This window comes from Sceloporus undulatus, chromosome 1 (genome assembly GCF_019175285.1).
Source record: "Sceloporus undulatus isolate JIND9_A2432 ecotype Alabama chromosome 1, SceUnd_v1.1, whole genome shotgun sequence".
Taxonomy (NCBI): Eukaryota; Metazoa; Chordata; class Lepidosauria; order Squamata; family Phrynosomatidae; genus Sceloporus; species Sceloporus undulatus.
The window spans coordinates 36,959,559-36,986,057 of NC_056522.1; the positions used below are offsets into that span (position 1 = coordinate 36,959,559).

Here is a 26,499-nt window from a genome sequence, read left to right on the forward strand (position 1 = left end):
GAGGTATGCTGTTTAAATGATGCATGCATCCTAAGAGTCCAGAAGCCACACCAAAGCCGCACTTAGTCCTAAGGACTGGGGCGCAGCTTTGGTGCAGCTTCCAGACTCTTAGGACACATGCATCATTTAAACAGCATACCTCCAAAGTGACGCGAAGCAGCTTTATTTTGGCAGTCTGTATGGGGCCTGAAGTCTCCAAAAGCTCATGCTGCCAATTTCTTTTTTTCAGTTAGTCTCAAAGGTGCAACAAGATCTCTTTACACTATTATTATTATATCCAAATGCATCTGAGGAAGTAGACTTAAGTCTAGGAAAGCTCATGCCACCAACTTCCTTCTTTCAGTGAATATCAAAGATGAAACAAGATCTCTCTATATACTGATTCTACAGACTAACATGGCTATTTGAATAATGAAAATTCTATTATTATCTGAATTCTATTATTATAATTATTATTATGAATTATATTTATTTGTATCCCACTCTTTCCCCAGAACTGGGACTCAAGAGCGGCTCACAATATTAAAAGAACAATACAAATATATAATTTATTTAATTTCTAACCTGCCTTTCTCCTTGAAATGTGAAGGCTTCTTGAGAAATTCAGTGTTCTCTACCTACATAGGAGCCTGTGGCTTCACAAAGGAAGGAGACATGCTGGATTCCAAAGAAACATCTTCTTTGAATTGCAAATGGACATTACATTTTCTTGACTTTGAAATTCTCCCAGTGACCCCCATGGCCAAAAAAGGGGGAGGTGCGAGCCTGCAGGTAGCCCTCCCTACCATGTGAACTAAGACCGGATACAGAAAATGTAGGCCTATGATTAACATCTTCAATTTCTTTCTCCTGTTTGCCTAATGAAGAAGCCGGTGTGACTTTGAAAGCTCGTGATATGTAATTGTGCATTTGGGTTGGCCTGATAAAGATATCAATAGGGCAAAAAAATGAAATGCATAAATATAGGATGGGGGACATCTGGTTGAACAAGACTATATGTGAAAGGGATCTAGGAGTCTTAGTAGAACACAAGCTGAACGTGAGTCAAAAGTGTGATACGGCAGCTAAAAAGGCCAATGTAATTTCAGGCTGCATCAATAGAAGTATAATGTCTAGATCAAGGGAAGTAATAGTGCCACTCTATTCTGCTCTGGTCAGGCCCCACCTAGAATATTGTGTCCAGTTCTGGACACCACAATTAAAAAAGGATATTGAGAAACTGAGCGTGTCCATAGAAGAGTGACTAAAATGGTGAAAGGTCTGGAAACCATGCCCTATGAGGAATGACTCAGGGAGCTGGGGATGTTTAGTCTGGAGAAAAGAAGGTTAAAAGGTGATATGATAGCCTTGTTTAAATATTTGAAGGGATTTCATATTGAGGAGCGAGCAAGCTTGTTTTCTGCTGCTCCAGAGAATAGGACCCGAAGTAATAATAATAATAATAATAATAATAATAATAATAATAATAATAGTTTGCTAGGGATGGGGGAAGGGGATGAGAAGAATTAAGACAGGACACCCAATTGGCAGAAAAAGGCCACAACTTTATTGAATACATCAAACAAGGGGAGGGTTGGCCTGAAAAGCATAAGGTCCAGATCTGTCATTCACTAACCCGTGTTGGTCAATGAACCGAATCACCTGGTCACAGTCAGGTCTTGGGATGACAGAGGAGTAACCAAAACCTGGAATAATAATAATAATTTTATTTATAGCCTGCTTCTCCCAAAAGGATTGTGGCGGGTTACAATACTAAAATACATCAACAACATATACAATACATACAGAAATAAAAATTACACAATCCCCTTACCCCCATTATAAAACTAAACAACAGCACTATAAAATACAGATAAAAATTAATTAAATTAGACATAACTAAAATGAGGCATCTTGAGACAGACAAGGGCAAACCAAATCAATATAATGGGACAGTCAGTCAGGGAAGGCCTGCCGGAAGAGATCTGTCTTGACAGCCTTCTTAAAGGCATCAAGAGTAGTGGTAAGGCAGATCTCTTACAGTGCTGTGTACATTTACAGCACTATAAACTATGGCGCGTTACAGACCGCCCGTTTGGGGCGGCCTGTAACTGGCCCTTTCCCTGCCAGATCGGGGCCTCAGCTGCCACAGCGGCAGCCTCTGAGGCCCTGATCTGCTGCTTTCCAGGCTGCGGGGAAGCGGCAAAAGGCCACTTCCCTGCGGCCTGGAAAGGGGTGTCCTTGGGGCTTCATGCCCCAAGGACACCCAGTGGCAGCGGGGATGCAGAGAAAGGGGCTGCTTGGCACCTTTCTCATTTGTGTAGCTGGCGCAGCTGTGTAGAGGCTGCGCCAGTGATGCAAATCATGGAAGGAGCTCTGAAACGCCCAGGCGTCCTCGTGCGGCCCCACTACGTCACTTCCGCACCGCCCCGTTTGGAGGTGGCGCAGTCGTGACGTAGTCATGGTGGCGCCTGTGTGTATAGGGCGCCGCCATTTTCTAGGCGGTTAGGGGCGTCAGGAAGTGGCGGAACACGTACTTTATGCCTGTCTGGAACGGGCCTATAATAATAATAATAATCTCTTCTGGCAGATCATGCCATAGTTTAGGAGTTAGAGGAGTTTTGGATGCAAGCTACAGGAAAAGAGATTCTACCTGAACATTAGGAGGAACCTCCTGACAGTAAGGGCTGTTAGACAGTGGAACAAACTCCCTTGGAGTGTAGTGGAATCTCCTTCCTTGGAGGTCTTTAAACAGAGGCAGGATGGTCTTTTATGGGAGGTGCTTTGATTGTGATTTCCTGCATGGCAGGGGGGTTGGACTGGATGTTCCTTGTGGTCTCTTCCAACTCTATGATTCTATGGAGCTTATCACATGAGGCACTTACTGTGCTGGAATTGTTGTCCAAACGCTTCAGAAGCAGAGATCACTGGCCGCGCTTCTCAAACGTCATTGTCCTTCTGTTGTCAAAGCATGTGCGGAGCAGCCATATTTGTGTAATGGATGATCACATTATTACAGAAACGGCTGCGGGAGAAGAACGAGATGCACCTCAATGATGCTTTGGAAGCAGGGCCAGCCAGTCCCACCTCCGTGCTTCTGAAGCGTTTGGGCCTTGTGTGAGAAGCTTCTATGATGATGATAATAATAATAATAGTAAATGGTAATAAATACATTTTATATCCTGCCTCTCCCTATAGATCGAGGCGGGTTACAATGAACATTAAATACATAATACAACAATGAACAACATTGCTGTGATTATAGTTTTTTGTGGGTTTTTCGGCCATGTTTTAGAAGAGTGTCTTCCTGACATTTGGCCAGCATCTGTGGATGGGATCTTCAGAGAATGCTGCTGGCAAAATGTCCGGAAGACACTCTTCTAGGCCATGGCTGCCTAGCCCCCAAAGGCCTTCGACTTCCCATTGCTATGGTGGCTTGGCTGTTGTGGCGTTTCCATTCTCAAGGCGCCTGCCTGCTCGGTGTGGCCGAAGAGGAGGCCAAGGCAAGGGAAGGGGGGGGGTGCAGGGGGTGCCCTCTCTCTCAGTGCTGTCTGTGGCTCTTCCTCCTCTAGGACCCAGCGGGCTCTTTCCCGGGGAGAGGCTCCCATGCCCATGTATGTGCCGGCTGGGGCTCTGGCTCGGCCAGTCCCTGGTTCCGCTCCATTAAGAGCAGCCTCCCCTCCTTCCTCTTCCTTCTGGGGAACCCTGGGCCATGCTCTCCTCTTCCTCTCTGCTGCTGCAGGAGCCAGAAGCAGAGCCGGGCCCCCCCTTGGCCCCCTCTGGGCTGGAGCGGTTCCGGAGCCCAGGGAAAGGCCGGGGTCTGCGGGCTCTGCGAGGTTTCGTCCCCGGGGAGCTGCTCTTCTCCTGCCCGGCCTTCACCTGCGTCCTCACCGTCAACGAGAGGGGCAACCACTGCGAGGGCTGCTTTGCCAGGTAGAGCCAGGAAGAGGAAGAGGAAGAGGAGGAGGAGGAGGCCTTTCCAGCCTCGGGGCAGGTGGAGGAGGAGGCCCTGCGGGTCCTAGCCCCGGGGTCCTGCCCTCAGGAAGGCTGGGGGAGGACACGTGTCTCTGTGTGTGTGTGTGTATGGGGCAGGGTTGGGGAGCAAAAGGTGCCGCAGGCCTCCCTGGAGCCAAGGGGGACCGGGTGGGCCTCCTCTTCCAGGACTCGCCCGGAGGGCTTTTCATTCGTCTAATAGGCCGCCTTTCTCCAGGAAAAGGGAACCCCAGGCGGCTCACGACACAAACAAAAAAACATTTAAAAAAGTATCTATCTATCTATCTATCTATCTATCTATCTATCTATCTGTCTGCCTAAAGTATTTGTAAAATACTTTGTGTGTGTGTGTGTGTTTATATATATGTATATATAACACACTCTATGTATAAACTAATATACGTGTGCCTGTGTGATCTGGGTGCCTGTACAGACAGGCCAAAATGAAGCTGCTTTGGGTCACTTTGGAGGTATGCTGCTTAAACGATGCATATGTCCTAAGAGGGCAGAAGCCATGCCAAAGCCACGATCCTGTCCTAAGGACTAGGCCACAGCTTTGGCACAACTTCTGGCCTCTTAGGACACAGACATCATTTAAATCGCATGCCTCCAAAGTGACCCAAAGCAGCTTTATTTTGGCCTGTCTCTACAGGCACCCAGATCACACATTCACAGAGACATTTATTTATTTATTTATTTATTTATATCCCACCCTTTTCCCAGGACTGGGACTCAGAGCGTTTAAAATACTTTCATATATATATATATATATATATATATATGAGAACTATATATACACTAATATATATAACATATATATATATATATATATATATAACATATATATATATACACACATAGTTTTAAAAATATTTTTGTATATATGAACTATATATAAACTATATGTGAACTAATATATATGTATGTTTGTGTGAGATATATATATATCTCTCACACACTAATGTATATATATAATAGTTTTTAAAATACTTTTTGTATATATAATCTCTATACATCAACTATATATGAACTAATACATTATACGTATGTGTGTATAATATATATATATATCACATATATAATCGTTTTAAAATATTTTTGTATATATAAACTATATATATATATATATATATATATATAAGCTAATATATCATATATATATATATATATATATATATATATATATATATATATATATATGTATGTGTGTGGTATAAACCTCAAAGATAATTCCCCAAACGTTTGGCCAAAACTCACCAAATCCCCCCCCCCAATATCTCACCAAATACTTATTTCAACTCTCAAAATTACCATTAAAACCAGTCACCAAAATCACACCAAAGGCTCTGAAAAGTACCCATTTTGGTGTGAAAGTCACCAGATTGGCAACACCGGCTGAAGTCCAAAATCTCTTAAAGCGCCAAGTTTGGGGACCACTATATAATGTGTAGACAGACAGATAGATAGATAGAAAAAAAAGAACACAATTAAAAACATCTAGTTAAAACCGTACAAATGGTCTAAAAGGAACAGAATGTCTTAATTCTGGGGAAACCAGGAAGAAGTTAATCAGAAGCAAATTCATTCCCCTCCCATCCTTTCAATTCTGTCTCTTGGTTTGATTTTTGTTGTTGTTGTGTGGCTTCAACTCGTTTCTGAGTTATGGGGACCCTAAGGTGAACCTGTGAGGTGATATAATAGCCCTGTTTAAATATTTGAAGGGATGTCCTATTGAAGAGGGAACAAGCTTGTTTTCTGCTGCTTCAGAGACTAGGACCCAGAAAAATGGATGCAAGCTCCAGGAAAAGAGATTCCACCTGAACATTAGGAGGAACTTCCTGACAGTAAGGGCTGTTCGACAGTGGAACACACTCCTTCCTTGGAGAGTGGTGGAATCTCCTTCTCTGGAGGTCTTTAAACAGAGGCTGGATGGCCATCTGTCTGGGATGCTTTGATTGTGATTTCCTGCATGGCAGGGGGTTGGACTGAATGGCCTTGTGGTCTCTTCCAACTCTATGATTCTATGATTGTCATGTTTTTTTCTTGGCAAGAGTTGGTTCAGAGGAGGTTTACCTTGCCTTCCCCTGAGGCTGAGAGCATGTGACTTGCACAAAGTCAACCACCGGGTTCCATGCCCAAACTGAGAATAAAACCCTGGTCTCCAGAGTCACCGTTCAGCGTTGATACCACTAAGCCATGCTGGTTCTCAAGATTAACATGAAAACTTACAAAAGTTTGATGTCAACCTTCTGTCCACGAGGAATTTCAAAATGTCCTCCTTTTTGAGCATGACTAAGAAGCATAGATTTAATTTCTATGGGTCTTTATAGCCTTTGTGGTGTCACGTCCTACCTTTTTTCTTGAATGCCCTACATTTTGTGGTGCCTTATCCTTCTTTGCAGTTAGAGCATCTGGTCACCCTGTAGCCTGCATCCCTGGCATTTGAAACACCTCTTCTAGCCATTTGACAAACCATTCCAAGGTTCCATCCACATTGCAGAAACAATGCAGGTTGACACTGCTTTAACTGTCATGGCTCCATGCTGTGGGATTCTGGGAATTGTAGTTTGGTAAGACATTTAGATACCTGTGTCATAGAACTGTGAGGGAGTGGAGGGGGGAGGGAATGAAGAATTCTTCCCCCTCCCCAATGTTTTTGGGAAGCAACATTTCCTCAGCCCTAATTTCTTATGTTACAGAGAGTTAGGATCCAATTACACTGTAGGAATAATGCAGTTTGACAGCAGTTTGGCCAAGCCCATGCTATCCTGGCCCAGGTCAAGTTGAAACCCACTCCCCAGACTGGCACAGGGTCAGGCAGGTGTTTACAGACATGGCCTTCTCTGTACCATGGATCTGCGACCGCTGCATGCCCCTTACCTTATTCAGCCATTGCCATTAGCGAGAAGCCTCCCATCGCTACATCTGATGGGGAAACAGAACACTGGTTGCAACCAGTCACCCCATTTTCACGTCCAACCTGGAGACGAGGGGACTTTTCGCTACCAGCCTAAGGGTCTGTCAGATTTGCTGGGGTTAAACATGGAGTTTCTACACTACTCTGTGGTAAATGGCGAGGCATTTAGACCTGTATTGTGGCCTCTTTTGTCCTAGGATAAGGCTGGATCAACCAGACCCATATCCAGTCTGACCATGAGGTGGGCCAGGAAGCATGTGGTAAACTTGTGGCCCAGAACTCTTGCCTTCTCCAGGCCAGCATAGCACTCCCTCTGATATAGTATTCCTTGGAGCATTATTGGATATTGAATAAGTTTCTGTTGTGCAGGGCCCAGACTAGGAGGTGCAATGAAAAGGCAAAATGAGAGCATTGCCCTTCCAAATCAGAATTCTGCCCCACTAATTATTTTTAATTTCACCCCCCAAATTTCTACTTTGACTTGAAAGAGTGAAACATTCATACCTAGAACTCTTGCATCTGGTGTTTGCTTTCCCTTGGTATCTTTGACCTTTTTCTTTGGAGGCCTAAACAGTATTTCTAAATGCTCAAGTGATGTTTAGGTTACTGCAGTGATACAAATTTGGGGACTGTAATAAAATTTCATTTGCAGGGGAAGAATTTTTATGGGGGTAGGGATTAATAATAATAATAATAATAATAATAATAATAATATAGATTTATTTCTAGCCCGCCCAATCATGGAGAATCCGGATGGGTTAAAACAATAAAACACATCAAGTTACAGTAAGATTAGGGGGAAAAAAATCAAACCCTAAACCTACCCCTCTGTACCCAACATTAAAACAGAATTAAACAATGGTGATATAGCATTAAAAACATTAAAAACATTCAATAAAAAATAGACATAAAGATAGGCGGGGAAGAATAGGCACATGAGGGGACAAATATCTCTATATCTGGGGAGGGTAACTAAGTTGGAAAGGCCTGCCAGAAGAGATCCATCTTAAGTGCTTTCTTAAAAGCTGTCAGAGTGGGAATGTGACGGATCTCCTCCAGCAGGTCATTCCATAGTTTTGGAGCAGTAGTAGAAAAGGCCCTCTGGGAAACTGATGTTAGCCTAGATTTTTTTTGGCTGTAGTAGATTTCTTCCAGAGGACCTTAGTGTGCGGGACGGACAATAGGGAAGAAGGCGTTCCCTCAAGTATTCTGGGCCCAAGCCATGTAGGGCTTTAAAGGTAATCACCAACACCTTGTACTTTGCCCAGAAACTAATAGGCAGCCAGTGCAGGGACTTCAAGACCGGTGTTATATGGTCATTCCTAGAAGTTCCCATGATCAATCTGGCTGCCATATTTTGTACCAACTGAAGTTTCCAAACTTGGCACAAGGGCAGCCCCAAGTAGAGCACATTACAGAAGTCCAATCAAGAGGTTACCAGTGCATGTCCCTCGGCTCCAGGAAGGGGCGCAGTTGGCATATCAGACGAAGCTGATAGCAGGCGCTCTTGACTGTCACATCCACCTGAGCTGTCAGTTGGAGCAATGAGTCAAGGAGCACCCCCAAACTGTGAACAGAATCATTCAAGAGAAGTGTTACCCCATCCAGAACTGGCTGACACAACTCCATTCCTAGATTCGGGGTTCCTATAATGCCCTCATTCACCCTCCCCTAATAGCTAGATCCATGGTATAGACCTAAGATTTCTTCATGAAGTAAGTAGTCTATGCTATTTAGGCTAAGCCTGGTTGTGACATTTGTTGTTGTTGTTGACTGCCCTCCGATAGACCCTGACTCATGGCAACCCTGTGATAAGACATTTCCAAGCCTCCCTGTCACCCACTGCTCTGCTCAGGTCCTGCAAACTCAGACCCATGTCCTCCCTGATTGAGTGCATCCATCTGATGTGCGGCCTTCTTCTCTTTCTACTATCCTCTGTCTTTCCTAGCATTATTGTCTTTTCTAGTGATCCTGGCTTTTCATGATATGCTCAAAGTATGACAGTCTCAATTTGATCATCTTGGCTTCCAGGAAAATTTCATACTTTATCTACATTATGACCCACTTGTTTGTCTTCTTGGCCACCCACACTATTTCTTCAGCATCACATCTCAAGTGAGTTGATTTTCTTCTTATCTGCTTTTTTCACTGCCCAGCTGTCACATCCATACATGGTGATGGGGAATACAATGGCTTGGTGATTCTGACTTTGGTGTTCAGTTGGATATCTTTTCTCTTTAGGATTTTGCCTAGTTCTTTCATAGCTACCCTTCCCGTTCCTAGTCTTCTTCTGATTTCTTGACTGTGATCACCATTCTGATCAATATTTGGTCCTAAATACAAGCACTCTTTAACAGCTGTGATTTCCTCATTTTCTGGGTTGTATTTAGGTATTTCTTTATGTGTTATTTGTGATGTTAGGCACTGGAAATCCATGGTTTGTGCAAGGAGGTGCACTCTACACTTATGGGATGAGGCACACATCTTCCTTGCTTACACTACTGGTGCCATCAGGGCAGGATTTTGGGATAGTGGTCACATATGAACAGGGGGACAGAAGGAGTCTACCACAGTCTGAAGTATGTGGACATTGACATATGCCATTATCATCTAAATATGGTCCCCCTTTCTGCAAATCAGTTACTTATACAGTTACTTATACAGTCTTTAATTTGCTTGGGTCCATCACTGCATGTGAGCATTAAAATGAAGGAGCCTTTGCATGCTAAATGTGTGTGCATAGGTCCAGGCTGCTAGCTGCCCTTTAAAACACCATTGCTTCCATTTGTTTACACCATGGCAACATAGAATCATAGAATCATAGAATCATAGAGTTGGAAGAGACCGCAAGGGCCATCCAGTCCAACTCCCTGCCATGCAGGAAATCCAAATCAAAGCATCCCCAACAGATGGCCATCCAGCCTCTGTTTAAAGACCTCCAAGGAAGAAGACTCCACTACACTCTGAGGGAGTGTGTTCCACTGTCGAACAGCCCTTACTGTCAGGAAGTTCCTCCTAATGTTCAGGTGGAATCTCTTTTCCTGTAGCTTGGATCCATTGTTCCGGGTCCTGTTCTCTGGAGCAGCAGAAAACAAGCTTGCTCCCTCCTCAATATGACATCCTTTCACATATTTAAACAGGGCTATCATATCACCTCTTAATCTTCTCTTCTCCAGGCTAAACATCCCCAGCTCTCTGAGTCGCTCCTCATAGGGCAAGGTTTCCAAACCTTTCACCATTTTAGTCGCCCTCCTTTGGACACGCTCCAGTTTCTCAATGTCCTTTTTGAATTGTGGTGCCCAGAATTGGACACAATATTCCAGGTGGGGCCTGACCAGAGCAGAATATAATGGCACAATTACTTCTCTTGATCTAGACACTATACTTTTATTGATGCAGCCTAAAATTGTATTGGCCTTTTTTGTTAGCTTTGGCCCAGCTTTCTAGTCTATTCAGGTCATTTTGAATTTTGATCCTGTCCTCTGGAGTATTAGCTATTCCTCCTAATTTGGTGTCATCTGCAAATTTGATAAGTATGCTCCCAATTCTGTCATCCAGGTCATTGATAAAGATGTTGAATAGCACTGGGCCCAGGACAGAGCCCTGTGGAACCCCACTGGTCACTTCTCTCCACGATGAAAAGGAGCCATTGTTGAGCACCCTTTGGGTTCGGCCGGTCAACCAGTTACAAATCCATGTAACAGTTACCTTGTCTAGTCCACATTTTACAAGCTTGTTTGCAAGAATGTCATGGGAAACCTTGTCAAAGGCCTTAGTGAAATCAAGATATACTATATCCACAGCATTCCCTTCATCTACCAAGTTGGTAATTTTATCAAAGAAAGAGATCAGATTTGACTGGCATGACTTGTTTCTCTGAAACCCATGTTGACTTTTTGTGATTATGGCATTGCCTTCTAGATGTTCACAGACTCTCTGTTTAATGATCTGCTCCAGAATCTTTCCTGGTATTGATGTCAGACTAACTGGACGATAATTGTTGGGATCCTCTTTCTTCCCCTTTTTGAAGATGGGGACAACGTTTGCCCTCCGCCAGTCTGCTGGGATCTCTCCTGTTTTCCAGGAGTTTTCAAATATGATTGCCAATGGCTCCGATATTACATTTGCCAGTTCTTTTAATACCCTTGGATGGAGTTCATCTGGTCCCGGAGACTTAAATTCATTTAGATTAATAAGGTGTTCCTCTACTATCTCTTTACTTATTCTGTACTGAAATGCCCCTATCCTGTCCTCTGCTCCATTATCCTCAGGTTGAGCACCCTTTGCCTTTTCTGAGAAGACTGAGGCAAAGAAGGTGTTGAGTAATTCTGCCTTTTCTCTGTCTTCTGTTAGCATTTTGCCATCTTCTCCACGCAGTGAACCTACCGTTTCCTTCTTCTTCCTTTTGCTGCGGACATATCCAAAAAAGCCCTTTTTATTGTTCTTAACCTCTCTAGCAAGCCTGAGTTCATTCTGCGCTTTAACTTTTCTGACTTTATCCCTACAAATGCCTGCTATTTCTTTGAATTCCTTTTTTGTGATTTCCCCCTTTTTCCATTTCTTATACATGTTCCGTTTCAAACTTAGCTCGGTTGAAAGTTCCTTAGTCATTCATCCTGGTTTCTTGAGACACCTCCCGTTTTTCTTTCTCACTGGAACGGTTTGAAATTGTGCCTTCAGTATCTCTCTTTTGAGAAACTCCCATCCGTCCTGATGGGTAGAAAATGATGGAAGAAAATGTGCATTCCAGAAATTACAATTTATATCCTGTTGTCTCTCCTGCAATAAGCTTTCTAACTAGTGTAAGAAACTTACACACATTTTCTGTTTTCTGCTAGTAAGGATAAAATAAAATGAGGCTGGGGTCAGTCATTACATGAAACCAATAATTGTTTAGCCAAGCTTTGGTTTTGCCTTATGTCTGAACTTGAGATTCCCACAGACAGTTCTCTGAAGACAATATATACAGTGGGCTGTTGGTATCCGCTGTGGTTTGGTTCCAGGACTACCCAGTGGATGCTCCAATACCATTAAATAAATGGTGTCCCTTATATAAAATAGTAAATTAAAGGTTTGCTTTTTTGGAATTTATATCTTCTTGTTATATTTTCAAGGCATGGATAAAAATTCTGTGGATATGGAAGACCGACTCTCTCTCTCTCTCTCTCTCTCTCTCTCTGCCTTCACATCACCTGTGGACTTATGGCAACCACATTAATTTTATAAAATTTTATCAGGCAAGAAATAACCAGGTGATTTTTCCAGTTCCTTCTTCTGAAATATACAGGGCTCCCCCGGGTTACGAAATTAATTCGTTCCGCGGCGCCATTCGTAACCCGAAAAGCATTCGCAAGCCGAAGCCCCATAGGCGCTAATAGCGAAAGCCGCGATTTGGTGCGAAAAAGCGCCGAAAAGCACCAAAAAATTTTTCGTAACCCGAAATAACCTTCGTAACCCGGAACAGTTTTTTTTAATGGATTTTTTTCGTAACCCGGAAATTTCGTAACGCGGCGCATTCGTATCCCGGGGTACCAGTGTATCCTGCAGAACCAGTATTTGTTGGCAGTCTCTCATCATAAGTACTAACCAGTACTGACCTTGGTTAGCTTCCAAGATCAGATGGGGTCTAGTGTCTCATAACCACAATTTGAAGTTTGTCTATACAGACCACCATTTGTGATCTTTGTGGTTTGTTGTTAGACTTAAATTCACAGACATTTGACAAGCTACAGTTAAGGCTATTGGCTTGCTTCCAGAGTCTGTTGCACCATGAAGATGGGAGTCAAGATAAGAGTCTGGGGCTGAGCAGTGGTAATATACAGACAAACAAGAACATCTAAATGTTATTTGTCTGTAATTGATCTGGAAGATCAAGCCATAGTTTGGGTTCTGTAGTTTACCATAATCATAGTACAGTACTGCTTGACATCTGAACTTAACCTGAGCTTGACAAACTAAACACTATAAATAGATGGTCTATAGAATAAAGCAGGGTAGGGAGTAATTTTAACAAGCAAAAACACTATTACTAGTGGCAGCAGGAACAGGAGAACAGCAGCATTTATTTATTAATTCATTTAGCACCATCAGTATGCATGTGTGTATGTGCCTTTATGTTGCCAAGGATTTTCTTAGGCAAGGAATACTAAGAGGTGGTTTTGCCAGTTTCTTTCTCAGAAGCATAGCCTCCAGTACTTAGTATTCATTGGCAGTCTCCCATTCAAGTACTAACCAAAGCTGACCCTGCTCTGGGATCTGGTGACTTTAGGGTGTTAATGGTTTTGTACAAATTCAATGCTGTGCTAGCGTAATAAATGCTACAGTGATGGAACTTCAGTTTGCTTCTTTCTATTGCCTATCAATCCACCTAAAAACCAAGAAGGTTTCCCAATCTCTGAAATAGGTTTTCAGGGTGCATGGGTGTTTTTACCCAATTCCAATGGATTCTTCTGCTCTGTCTAGACAGATATCCAATATTGGATACTGTTTACTGCTTGTTACTTTAATATGTGTGCTTTCTTCCAAGGAGTGTATGTGGGCTTCCTCTCCATTTTTATCTTCTCAACAGCCTTGTAAGGTAGGTTAGGCTGAGAGATTATAACTTGCCAAGTGGGGGTTTGGCTTCAGTCAGTTTATAATTCTGAACAAATGCTGCTCCCTATATTTAAACACAATTTTCTCCCACAGTATATAACTGCTGGAGTTTTTGAGATGTACAGTTTCAAACAGGTGGTTCTCTCTAATTGATATCACATGTCAGGGCTTCAGTATAGTTAGAATTTCAGTTAGAATCCTTTGGGTTGTGTTGTCTTGTACTTTCTTATGCATGCTATCAGTAACACTTTATATGATCATAATGCAGAAACAATTCTATTATCCTGTGAGGATCCCTATTTATTTAGTGTTAAAGGTGATTACAGTTATTTTATAATGCCAACTTTATAGAGGGAAGAACATTATGTTTTTGGTTTAGAAAGTCTTAATTCAGTTCTTCTGATGATTAAAGTCGGGGATGTGTGCAAATTCACTGAGGAGAATAATAAAAATTCTGCACGTAGGCAATCTCAATTCTTCACCAAGAATGCATATCTGAATAAATTATGGACACCTAGAACTTTCCAGAGAATAGGCAGGATAAAAATGTTTTGAAATAAATACAGGGGGGAAAAACCTTGCACAATATTGACTTTTTGTTGCTCTGTATAACTTATGCTGGCTTTGATAATTATGAGAAGGATGAAGAAACATAAGCATTACTGCAAAGATTTATTTGTCTCTCTGGCTTCTCTGATTGTGGTCCTGTACAGACTGGCGCTTTGCACCAGTCTGGGGCCAAAATTAGGGCTTTGTAGGGCTGGGCATCTGCACGCACCTAACCCTACAACCACTATTCAGACGCCATGACTGCATGCACCCTTCCATACTTTCTGACCATCTGTATCTCCCATGTATCAGGGTCTGCCCACCTCCTTTCAAGCATATCTTTGTATTCAAAAGGTAGAAACATGGATTTGTTTTGTGCATTTTTAAAAAAAACAATTAGAAATCCACAAGAAACGGATTTCTGTTGTGAAGAACAGAACTATGACAGATCCACTGCTTTGAAAAAGGATTTTTGTGATCTACAGCAGTGCTGCTCAGAATGGTGGTCAATAGACCGGTACCATTCCATAAGCTATCAGCTGTTGGCCTCTGCAAAGTTTCCCAGACAAAAGGAAACTTCCATAAATATAAATATAGTACTGGTCCTTTGCACGCTGAGAGGAAAAAAATGATATATTGAGATTCATTGATGGAGATGCAAAACTATATGTGACTTTAACTAAAGCAAATTGGAGCTTCTCCCACCTGCACAAATTGTGGGCATAGGAGCTTGATCTAAATGAAGACTGCAATTGGGAGAAGGAGCAAAAGGTTAGAGACTTTCTACCCTCCATTTCAGGTTTCCAATATAGACTGGGGATACTCGATAGTTCTGGAAGAAAGTTCCTACAATCAGAGGCAAACCACATGTTTGACCCTAACCTCTCTGCACTGCTAGAAGTGAAGGAAGAAGCCAAAGGAAAGAAAGGAAGTAATTGCTTTTCCCTATACCTATCACAGCTTAATTGCCCTTGTGCTGGTCTTTTACCAGTCCTAGAGCCTGGAAAAGTTAGTTTTGGGATGGTTGTTTGTAAATTAACTTCAACAATTCTGGTGAGGTATTCTGTAGTCCATAAAATTGGACTCCCCTTAGTTCTTGATCAGTCCTTGTATATGGGGAAGAAAAACAACCTGCATGTGCCAGTACATTCCTCATGCCTGGACATCATAAATGGTCAGGCTGGGTTGAGTTATTTGTCTACTAAACTGTCACATTTTGGGCATAACTGTCCAAAGACTGTCACACTTTGGACATAACATGAGAATACATGACTCTTTAAAAAAAAACAATAATGTTTGGTAAGGTGGAAAGCATTGGGTCTGTAGACTCAATCGAGGAAGCCATGGCCTTGAGTTTCTAAGACCTGAGAAGGCTTGTTAATAACAAGGAGACTTAGAGGGCTCTCATTCATGGGATTGCCATAAGTCAAAATTAACTTGATGGCATTGAACAACGATTTATGTATTGGGAAAATGTTTAAAGCTTTCTTGCCAAAATGTGTCTAAGGCTTTCCTTGAGTTCTCCTAGTTAGAAAGGTCTGCTAATAGAATTTTTGTGGCATTAATATGTTGGCTGGAGCATATGATTCTATTGGTACTGATAAAACTATATTCCTAAGGTGCAGTCTTTCTCAAGATATTGCTTCTGTTATCAGAGAAGGGCTGTGGATGAGTATTGCCGTTCTCTTTCATATTTTTAGCAGTTGTGGGTGTGAAGTGCAACTGTTTTTGTACCATTCTTCCTACATGTAAGAAGTTGATTAATTTAGTCATTAATAGCACCATCTTCTTATAATGGAAGAGTTTACATCCAGTAAAATGATTGAATAATAAAAAGAAAACATATCTGAATAGTAAAAATCTTTCTCCCAACACCAATACAGTGTGTTAGTGGAGTTACCTATACATTGGGATATACTGTATTATTAAAATTAGTCTTTTGATATATTGGTAGGTTTCCTGGTCAGGTAGGTTTATATTTATTTTATCTTATTTATAAAATATTCAAAATTGCTGCAAACTATTTTAAATAACAGAGATCCATAGCTTAATCTGACAATTTAAAAAATGAGGCACAAATGGGAAAAGGAATGGCAAGGGGATATAGCAGTAAACCTACTGAGGCATCAACTCAGCATAGAATCTTAGAAATGTAAATTTGGAATGGACCACAGGAGTCATCTTGTCAAATTCCCTGCCTAGGGAAGAATCCACAGTTAAAGAATCCCTGACAGATGGCCACCTAACCTCTGTTTAAAAACTTCCAACAGAAGGGAGTCCTGTCTTCCAAGTATTTTACTGATGAACATCTCTTATGATCAAGACAGTTATTGTTGCACAAATGCTTTGGGGTTTTATTTTATTTTATTTTGGTAAGCTGCTTTATCTGCGCAGGGCGTTGTCTGTTAGCTAGCAATGAGATAGCATTCACCATGCTTGATCATTCTGAGGACAACCCTCAGAGACCTCTGGACTTGCACAGTCCCCACTCTCTTTTGCTATGATGCCATCAAGAGGGTGGGATGTATAGATTCTTATTCTTTTTCAGATTAACAGGTCCTGAACACAGTTTGAGACAGCTTTAACTGCCCTGGCTCAGTGCTAAGGATTTCTGAGAACGGTAGTTTTGTGAGACATTTAGCCTTCTCTGTCAGAGAGCTCTGATACCACCACAAACTACAATTTGCAGGATTCCCTAGTACTGAGCCTGGTCAGTTAAAGCAGTCTCGAATCGGATGATTTCTGCTTTGGACTGAGAGTTTAGTAGCAAAGGGAGGAATATTCCGTGATTCAAGGAAAAGAAAGGAGGGAGGGGCTTATTAAGAGTCCACACATCCTGGTGAGAAGACTCCTTCTCAAGCCTTATTTTTCTTTTCCCCTGTCAAGGACTACTTCCCTCCCAGCCCAAATTCACCCTTCCCCTGGACCCTACACAGCTATGCAGTAGCTGGGAGTAAAGTGCTGGCATATGTGTGAGGAGGATCACCAACACCCACCTTGAATTCCATTGTGGGAGAAAGGAGGGATATAAATCCTTGAAATAAAATAATAAATAAATAAATACTATAGCCTGTGCACCACAATGAAATCATCCTGCAAAACCTCTGGAGGTCCCCCAGAAGAGTGCCATCTTCCATCCTGGAGGGAGAGAGAGGGCAGGCCCAACGACATCGGGACTGCCCTCAAGAGACTGAGCCCTCCCTCCATGGCAACAACTGCCATCTTCCAGCCTGGAGCGAGTGAGGGGAATTGGAGATTGGAAAGGGGCTAATTTTGAATTTTGAATTGTATTCTGTATATATTTTTATTGCTGTAACCCACCTGGATTGGGCGGGCTATAAATAAATAATTTATTATTATCAGTGTGCACTGGCTGAAAAGAATAATCCACTCAGCTGTCCACCTGGCTGTACAGGTGGAAGGGCTTGTGGGTGAGAGTAGTAAACCAAGGTTCATCGATTTAGTTGATGACAGATGAGCCTCCTTGCATGGCTGCCCAGCTTCTCTGCCCATCTAGCCATGTGCCTCATTTGGTGGCCATGATAGCTGGCAATGGGCAATCCTCCTTGCTTGGCTGCTCCCTCCACCCATTTCCAGTCTCTAGAGAGATCTTGTAGCACCTTTGAGGTGTTCATACAGTGGTGAGAAAACTGATTTAAGTTACTCATTCTCCCCTGAGAGAATGATGGACTTAAGCATGTCCCTCCAATTTAGCATGTTGAAGCTCCAAGCTGTAGCTAATAATAATAATAGCACATAGTTTGGCTATATAAATCATGGCTTGTGATTGGCATGTTACTATTGATCATAATTAAAATAGTTTGTCTGGTTTGGGAGACTGGCCAAGTTATGGTTAATCTTAAAGGGAAGCAAAAACTTTGCTCATCCTCATGGCCATGCCAAAGTAGTAGACTAGGTGGCAGAGAGGGTTGAGTGTTGAACTATGACTCTGGAGACTAGGATTCAATTCCTGCTTGGCTATGAAACCCAGTGAGTGACTTTGAGCAAGTCACATGCTCTCAGGCTCAAGGAAAGGCAATGACAAATGTCATCTGAACAAATCTTGCCAATAAAACCCCACGATAGGCCTTAGGGTCATCATGAGTCAGAAACAACTTGAAGGCACATAACACACACATTAACATAATATTCCACACTGTTTTTAAGGTAAACTCATCATGTTAGTCCTACTGGCAGAAGTCACACAGTGGTCTCACAACAATATCTTAACATTTAGCACTGTGTTTTTGGAGAGAAGAGAGAATGTTTTCTAAATGTTTCCCAGAGCAAGTATTGCTAAACTGTTGGGAATTCCTGTACTTGCTTACAGGTGTAATGTGTTGCATTGCAGATGTTCTGTACAGCACAGTAGCTTTGCTGCAATGCAGCTTGCTTTGCAACTGAGACTGAGAACTTCCTTCTAGTAGCCACTCTGTAGAAATATCCCAAAGGGATATGGTGTGTATCAAGACAATTTCAGGATTTCTCTGTTTGTAGAAAACTCTGCTTAGAAAAGGGGTTGCAAATTAAATCCTCTGGTTGCAAGCATGTTAAATGACTTTTTCTAGCATGTAGTCTTGGAAGAACTAACCGACGGGCCCTTTAGCACGTCCTGGTGACGTGCTAGGGTTGCCTCGGGGCGCCGTTTCCAGACGCCTCACAATCCTAGGACGTCACCAGGATGTCATCACTGCGCGGTGCTGTATACATGGCACGCGTAGCGATGATGTCACTGCTGCACGCCGTCCAGATGGGCACACGCAGGAGTGATGTGCTCGCGCTGCCGCAGGCAGTTTGCGGTGGCACTAAAAGGAGCTCCTTTGCTTTCTGCATAGCCGCGCCGTGGTTTGGTTGCTGCGGTGCAGCTACGCGGAAAAGAGAGGCGACTCCCGGATGCCTCTTTCTGGTGGTCTGTACCCTGCCTAAGATTGCTTTAAAGAAGTATTTTTAATGGGTTTGTTCCCATATTAAAAAGAAGTATAAAAAGGAAGCATTTGAACTTCTTCTCAAATTAAAGTAACGTACCTGAGGTAATCTGTCTGACAAGTTATATCATTATGTTTATTAGTTTCAGGCACAGAATACAACCAAAATGATACTACGAACACAATGAATAATCATGATTATTTAAGCGTGCAAAGGGGACTTGTAGCACCTTTGAAACAGAGCAAAAGAAATATGCTATTATCTGGTGCCATGAAGGACCTTTATAATCAGACCAGGGACGTAGCTAGGATTTTAGGAAGGGGGGTTCCAGTCTAAGTGCCACCATTATAATGGGGCTTGAGTGCTTGCCGGCCAGCAGGCCACCCCCCATTCATTTTTTCTAATGAAAGGGGCGGGTCCAGACCCAAGAAACCCCCCCCCTTGGCTACGTCCCTGATCAGACTGTATGAATATTCACAGAATGCAAAACTTGTGGGTATGATAATGAGATGAAAAGTTCTGGTTCAACTATGGCTGTTGAGGGACAAAGGCAGGAGAAAATACAGTGGGCCCTTCCCTTAAATGAGGATCCATTCCGGATCCCCCCCGCGTAAACGGAATTCCGCGTATGCTCATGCCCCAGTGGAAACAATGGGGTGTGTGCTTCCAGTGCAGTGCAGAGCACGCACCATTTCCCCAATTGCCATATGGCTTCAATGTAAGCTTGAAGCCGCATATGGCACGGGTGCACTGTATGTTGCCTGAGGCCAGGGTAGATGGGTGATTATATGAATTGTGGAGGGAGATTTGGAATGTGGCGCATACTAGCTGGTAACCAGAAAGGAGATATGATAAATTGGTCAAGAGTAGAGTTGGCATCTGGGTTTGTGGCAAGATTTTGTACCTGTCTGCTTGCAAATAAATGCTTGCTACCAAGAGCCCTTGAGAGGGCAGTGTTATTGTCCAAAATAGGTTGTAGCTTGTGGATGATATATCTGAGTGGTCTTAGTTGGGAGCTGTACGTGACCACTAGTAGGGTTCTCTAATTTCCTCTCTTCACTCTTCTGTTTTGAACACCATGCATCTGAGGAAGTACATCAAGTCTATGAAATCTTCTGCTACAACTACTTTTGCTCAGTTATTCTTCATACTGATATTCCCGGCTAACATGGTTATGCCTCCAAATTCTGCCCCATGATAATTTGACAAATTACATCTCTCCATCATTTCTTGTCTAATTATACGTGTTGCTGTGCATTTTTAAAACAGATTTTGTAATATTGAATGACATTCAATAGCTTTTGGCACATTTTTTATAGATTTATATTGGTTTAGCTACTTGTTATGGGCCCAACCTCACATGACCATCCTGAGAACATTTCTGCCTCCCTTCTCACACAATGGGAGGAGAGCTAAGTGCCCATTTCTGGTGTATTCTAAATTACAAGTTTCTAATTTTGTCTAGGCACCTCATAAATCAATAAACCAGCATACCAAACCAAGATTAGTTGAATCCATGGCTTATTGTTTCCTCTGAACTGGGCTTTTGTTAGTTTTCTGTTTGGGAATTTCTTATTTTTATTTTTATTTATTGTGAAGTGGATTCAGGGTATGATAATTTTTTAAGGTAATTTAAGTTTCCTAAGGCTTCAGCCTTTGTAAGGAAACAAAAATATTGAAATATCAAAAATGTCAAAGCCAGGTCTGTTAGGGTCTAGCTTTAAATCAGCAGAGTAGCAGAAATGTGCTTTTCTCTAACTATGGGTCGAAACAAGCAGCCTCGTAAAGCCAGCTTCTAGCCAGCTTGGGGATGTGACATTTAGACATAACATGACCCCGAGTTGCCTGGAAGCCATGTCAGCAATTACACACCAGCCGGTTTACGAGCAACTTGGGGGCATGTCATTTAGATGCCACTTGCCCTGGAGCCGGTGAAAAGCTGGCTCTAGAGACAAAGAGGTGGCTTTTTTCCACCCCAATTAGGAGCTGATTTTTCCCCACTCCTATTGGGGCAGAAGCTGACTGGATTGGGGCTGCGTGTCTGTTTGCTGCGGCTCTGATTCAGCTTAAATGGGGTGGCTTCAAGCCGCCTTGATTAGGGCCGTCTGTTTCAGCCCTATGTTTCCCTAAGAACTGACTCAAAAACAACAAACATGTAGCTTGTAGTTTAAAACAAAAGTTTACTAATGGCTTTAATCTATAAACTATATCCTAATCTAGTTAGTGAATAGTTCAGGTAAAAAGCGCTTTCCAAAGAAAGTTGAGAGAGGAGAAAGTTAGAAAACATGCAGTTCAAGAGATGATACTGGAGAGAGAATCTGTTAGTCCCAAAGGAGGAGTGGCCTAAGTCACATGGTTAGTTTGAATGAGATTGAGAGAGAGAGAGAGAGGCGTTTATCTGCAGGAAATCCCTATCTATCTAAGGACAAGGAAAGAATGCAAAAATCTTCCATCAAATTTGATATCTGAAAAGTCCTAGCATTCAGAAGATGAGCTGGATTTCCATGGATGTGCCACTTGAGATATCATTGGATGTCTCGACCTTCTTTAAAAATATGCCAGTATGTGTATAATGTAGTGCTACAGAAAAGAGATCATGAGACGAAGGGGAAGCCCAAGACATTTTGATACAACTTGGTCATGATTGGTATAGACTGTTAATAAAGATATATCATTATAATGCTTATTGGAATGTATATCCAAATAATATTTTGAGCGGTTGGTAAATGAACTTTATTACATAAAATAGCACAAACACATCTATCACTATTGCTATCAAATGTCACATATGTTTCCATTGCAGACAAAAGGACAACACTAGAGCCACCAAATGTCCTAGAGCTGCTACCATGCTCTCAAGCGGCCGAACATCTTTGGAAAAAGTCCCAGGAGTGGGCAGATTTTATTCATTATAAATTTGTCCTTTTATCTTTCTCACGCACCCTGCCTATGACAAAACAGAATTACTGTACTATAAATCATTGATATGCGCCAGTGAGAGGCATCCGCAGCGTTTGTTCTCCTGCTTCAACTCTTTGCTAAAACCTTCCTCTCCCCTCGTCTCTTCATTATCTTCCCCTACTGACTTAGCCAACTATTTCATTACTGAGGCCCATTCCAGATGGGCGGTATGAGGCGCCATCATGACGTGCGAGGGGTGGCGCTTTTAGACGCCCCTTACACGTGATGAGGGTGTCAAAATGGCAGTGCCCTGTACACTTGGGCACTGCCATTTTGGCATGACGGCTGGGAGACCACCCTTTTTGGGCGGTCTGTATCCCACCTAAGATCACTACTATCCGATCTGAAATAGTTCTTCCTGACTTGTCTTCTATCACTAATCTTCTGGTACCTTCAACTAAAAAAATATCTGTGTTTCCTCCTTTTTCTTTGGAAGAACTCTATGTTGCTGAACTCTTCCAAACCTGAAACCTATTCTCTTGATCCAATTCCCTCTCACTTTCTGATCTCTATAGCCCCTTCTTTTCTGCTCACACTTCTCTTTATCTTTAATCTCTCCCTTTCTAAGGGCTCCTTTCCTTTGGACATTAAACATGCTCTCATTTCCCCAATTCTGAAAAAATCTTCTCTTGACCCTTCTTTGTCCAGCTATCGTCCAATTTCTCTTATTCCTTTTCTTTCTAAGGTTTTTGAACGGGTTGTTTATTCTTGAGTATCTCGAAGCCAACTCCATTCTAGATCCCTTACAGTCCGGTTTCCGCCTGCAGCATTCTACACTCTAACGATCTTTTACGGGCCAAGGCAAATGGCCTTTACTCTTCGACACCGTGGATCGCTGTCTTTTAGTTGATATACTTTCTGACCTTGGGTTCTCGAACTCTGTTCTTGATTGGTTTAAATCTTATTTGTCAGATAGATCTTTTGCAGTAGTCATGGGTGGTCAGACTTCATCCTCTGTTCCCCTATATGTTGGAGTTCCTCAAAGCTCTGTTTTGGGTCCCCTACTGTTCTCTTTTGCACATTGTCCCTAGGAAAACTTATCAGCTCTTTTGGTTTTTCCTATCATTTGTATGCCAATGACACTCCGCTGTATCTTTCCACCCCTGACCTTTCTCCGGGGCTTGAACAGCAAGTTTCATCTTGTCTCTCAGTGGATGCATCATCAGCGTTTGAAGCTCAACATGTCCAAGACGGAGCTTCTTTTCTTTCCATCTAAGTCCTCTCTTCAATACTCCTTTTCTTTTTCTGTTGACAGCACCTCTATTCGACCGGTCTAGGAAGCCCACAGTCTTGGTTTCACTTTTGATTGCTCTCTGTCTTTTATCCCCCACATCCATGCAACAGCCAAAGCCTGTAGATTCTTTACAACATTGCCAAAATCTGTCCATTTATCTCGACCTCCACTGCCAACACTCTGGTCCATGCTCTGGTGGTTTCCCAACTAGATTACTGCAACCTCCTTCTGGCAGGGCTTCCTCTCTCTCATCTTCATCCTTTAATTTCCATTCAGCATTCAGTGGCAGACATCATTACATCTGCTCGCTGCTTTGACCACGTTTCTCCTTTATTATCATCCCTTCACTGGCTCCCCTTTCCCATCCATATTCAGTATAAGCTTCTGTTGTTGACCTTTAAAGCCCTGCATGGGCTGCCCCCCCATTTATCTGAACTTCTTTCTCCATACATTCCCACTCGTACCCTCCGTTCTAGTAGTCAAGGTCTGCTGTCCCAGCCTAGAATTTCCACTGCCCCGTCCAGGATTCATCCCTTCTCACTTGCTGCCCCTCACCTTCTTCCCTCACGAACATGGTCATCACTTCTTTAAATCTGAGTTGAAGACCACCCTGTTCAGGGAAGCGTTCCCAGGCACTGTGTAATTATCTATCTAATTTTTGATTGAATAGCTGATGTTGATGTTTTTAATTGTTGCCTGCTTATTTTAACCAGTTCTATTTTATATTATTACCTATTGTTTTATACATATTTTGTAAATTGTACGCTATTGGCAGGTTTCATTTTTATTGATTTGATCATTTGTATGTACAGTGTTGTGTACATTTACAGCACTATAAAAATAAACTATAATAATAATAATAATAATAATAATAGTAATAATGTTGTGTCTAATCTTTCTGAGCAAGCACTATATGAGACCTGTGGTAGCAGATCTAGAACTTGTGAAAAAACCTTATTTTGTGGTTTGTCAATAAAATCTTTATATGTTCATCCTCTCAGTGTGCTTATTCCCTCTGAATTTTCATTAGAACCACTGCCTGTTGATGATGCAGACTGCAGCTCCCATTAGTCCTTGCCAGCATAGCTAATGGAGAGAGATTATTGGAATTGCAATCCATTTACATCTACTGTGCCATAGTTAGCCTACCCCTATTTTATATGCTGAAGTGCCAAAATGTATGATTTTTCTTTTCTTTCTTTTTAAAAAAAAATCACATTTATTATTACTGACAATTGTATTTTATCTCTCTCTTTTTTAAAGGCGAGAAGGCTTATCCAAGTGTGGAAGATGTAAGCAGGCTTTTTACTGCAATGTGGAATGCCAGGTGAGTATTGAACCCAGTATGAAGGTAAAAGAGAATTTCACAACTTTTATAGATTTATTTACATGGGCTGAGTTCCTATATTATGTTTGTAGCTATATAAATGTAGCTATGAATGACCTATGAATAAGGAATCAGCCCCTGAAACCCACCTTAGACTCCAGGGAGCCATGGGAGGGTTGGCCACCTCATCCTAAAATGCCCCCACTTGACCACACCACATATCTATCTTTCTCAAAGTGGCTTCTAGGGTTTCAGGTGGGTTTGGGATGGCATTTATGATTGTGGAAACAGTGCCATGGTTGTGAATATGGAACAGTTACATATCTGTAATGCTACAATTACAAATCGGTAACTACAATGTAGAATATCAGTCATCATTTTTATACCATCCTTCAATGAAAAATTGTCAGGGTAGTTTTAATACAGGGCTTTGAAAAATTACCTTTTGGGACTGAAACTCCTCAAATCTTGCAGCCAGCTTAGGCACCAAAAGCATGGATTTGTAGTGCATAATTGAGAGAAGCTGCAGGGATAGCAGTAGGGGAAGGCGGGTGGGGTCCAGTGTGACTGTGGAAATCTGAGTCAGAGGCCTGGACTATTCTAGGAATTTGGAAATTACCATCATGAATGCTTGTGGATCATCTGTGCTGGTTCATGGTACCGCTGAGCCATTAGATTAGTAGACTGCTACATGGCCTAATTGCTTCAGAAGCTTCTGCCTCCTTTTAAGCATACCAGATGGTTAAACATTATTTCTCTAAGCTGGTGAAGAAGCCTGTGCCTAGCTGAGCAATCAGAAAGAAAGGCTGGATTTAGCTTTGGGGGTTGGGAAGAGAATCTGTTTGCAAATGTACTATCGCTGCTGCTAATAATAATAGTGTGTGTATAGAAACCAACTGTGCTTGTACTAGGGTAGCCATATACTTTCATTACTGTGGCAAAGGAAGCAGCAAGCAGGCTGATTCAAATAATTGATAGTTCCGAAGAAGGCTTTAATGCACAGAACAAAACCTTTTAACTGTATTTCGTAAGTGTGTATATATTTTGCTAAATGGCATTCTTCTAGTTGTTAGTAAAGCCTAAAGATTTTCTCTGCCATAATGACAGTATGCGCTTGTGTTTGCGTTTTTCTTCCCACTCCCTTTTCAAGTTTATTCATCAAGCCATGCTTGAGGTTAGCAAGATCCCCATGGGGTAAAATGTTCTTAGGAAAGTGAGACGATGGCATTTCTTGAGAAGAGATCACATGTTACCAGCAGGTGAAAACTGAGCAGGGCAAAGTTATTTGATTGTAACTTGTGTAAAACAAAGATTGTTTATGTGAACAGCCTGTGAAAACTAGATGCTTGCAACTAAAGCAGAACACACAGAAAGTATCTGAGGAAATGCTTAGATTGTAGCTGACACAGTTAAATCTGCTGTGTGCCACATTCTGCCAGGCCTCATCTGTTGGGAACTCTATGGAGTACAGTGGTACCCCGGGATACGAATGCGCCGCCTTACGAAATTTCCGGGTTACGAAAAAAATCCATTAAAAAAAACTGTTCCGGGTTACGAAGGTTATTTTGGGTTACGAAAAATTTTTTGGTGCTTTTCGGCGCTTTTTCGCACGAAATCGCGGCTTTTCCCCATTAGCGCCTATGGCATTTCGGCTTGCGAATGCTTTTCGGGTTACGAAAGCGGCGGCGGAACGAATTAATTTCGTAACCCGAGGCACCACTGTATATCACACAGAGCTTTTGGGTCGTTTTGTAGCTCAGTTCCAGCTCACTTCTGAAGTGATTGCACTTCCAACGATGCAGTTTCACCTCATAAAGGGAATGTTTTATCAGACACCATTGATTTCTATGGGAGCCCCCCTTGCGAATTGCTTCAGCAGCGTTTCTGAAGTCACCCCTCATTTTGGTAAAAACGGGAAAAAAGTGACTCCAGAGAATTCGCTTCCAGGCTCCCTGGTCTGGTGTGGAAAAGCACTCTGATGCCACCCCCCTTGGCCCTTGCATCCTGCTCCGGCATCCC

General features: G+C 42.3%; 1 protein-coding gene across 1 annotated transcript in view; it reads left to right on the plus strand.

Annotated features, from left to right (window-relative positions):
• Positions 1 to 3,601: 3,601 nt before the first annotated feature.
• SMYD2 (SET and MYND domain containing 2) overlaps positions 3,602 to 26,499 on the plus strand; it is a 74,061-nt gene continuing 51,163 nt past the window's right edge. Inside the window, exons 1-2 of the mRNA XM_042437878.1 lie at positions 3,602 to 3,912; positions 24,417 to 24,480. Of these exons, the coding sequence (XP_042293812.1) occupies positions 3,692 to 3,912; positions 24,417 to 24,480 (285 nt within the window). The 5' untranslated portion in view covers positions 3,602 to 3,691. The remainder of the gene's footprint in view (positions 3,913 to 24,416; positions 24,481 to 26,499) is intronic.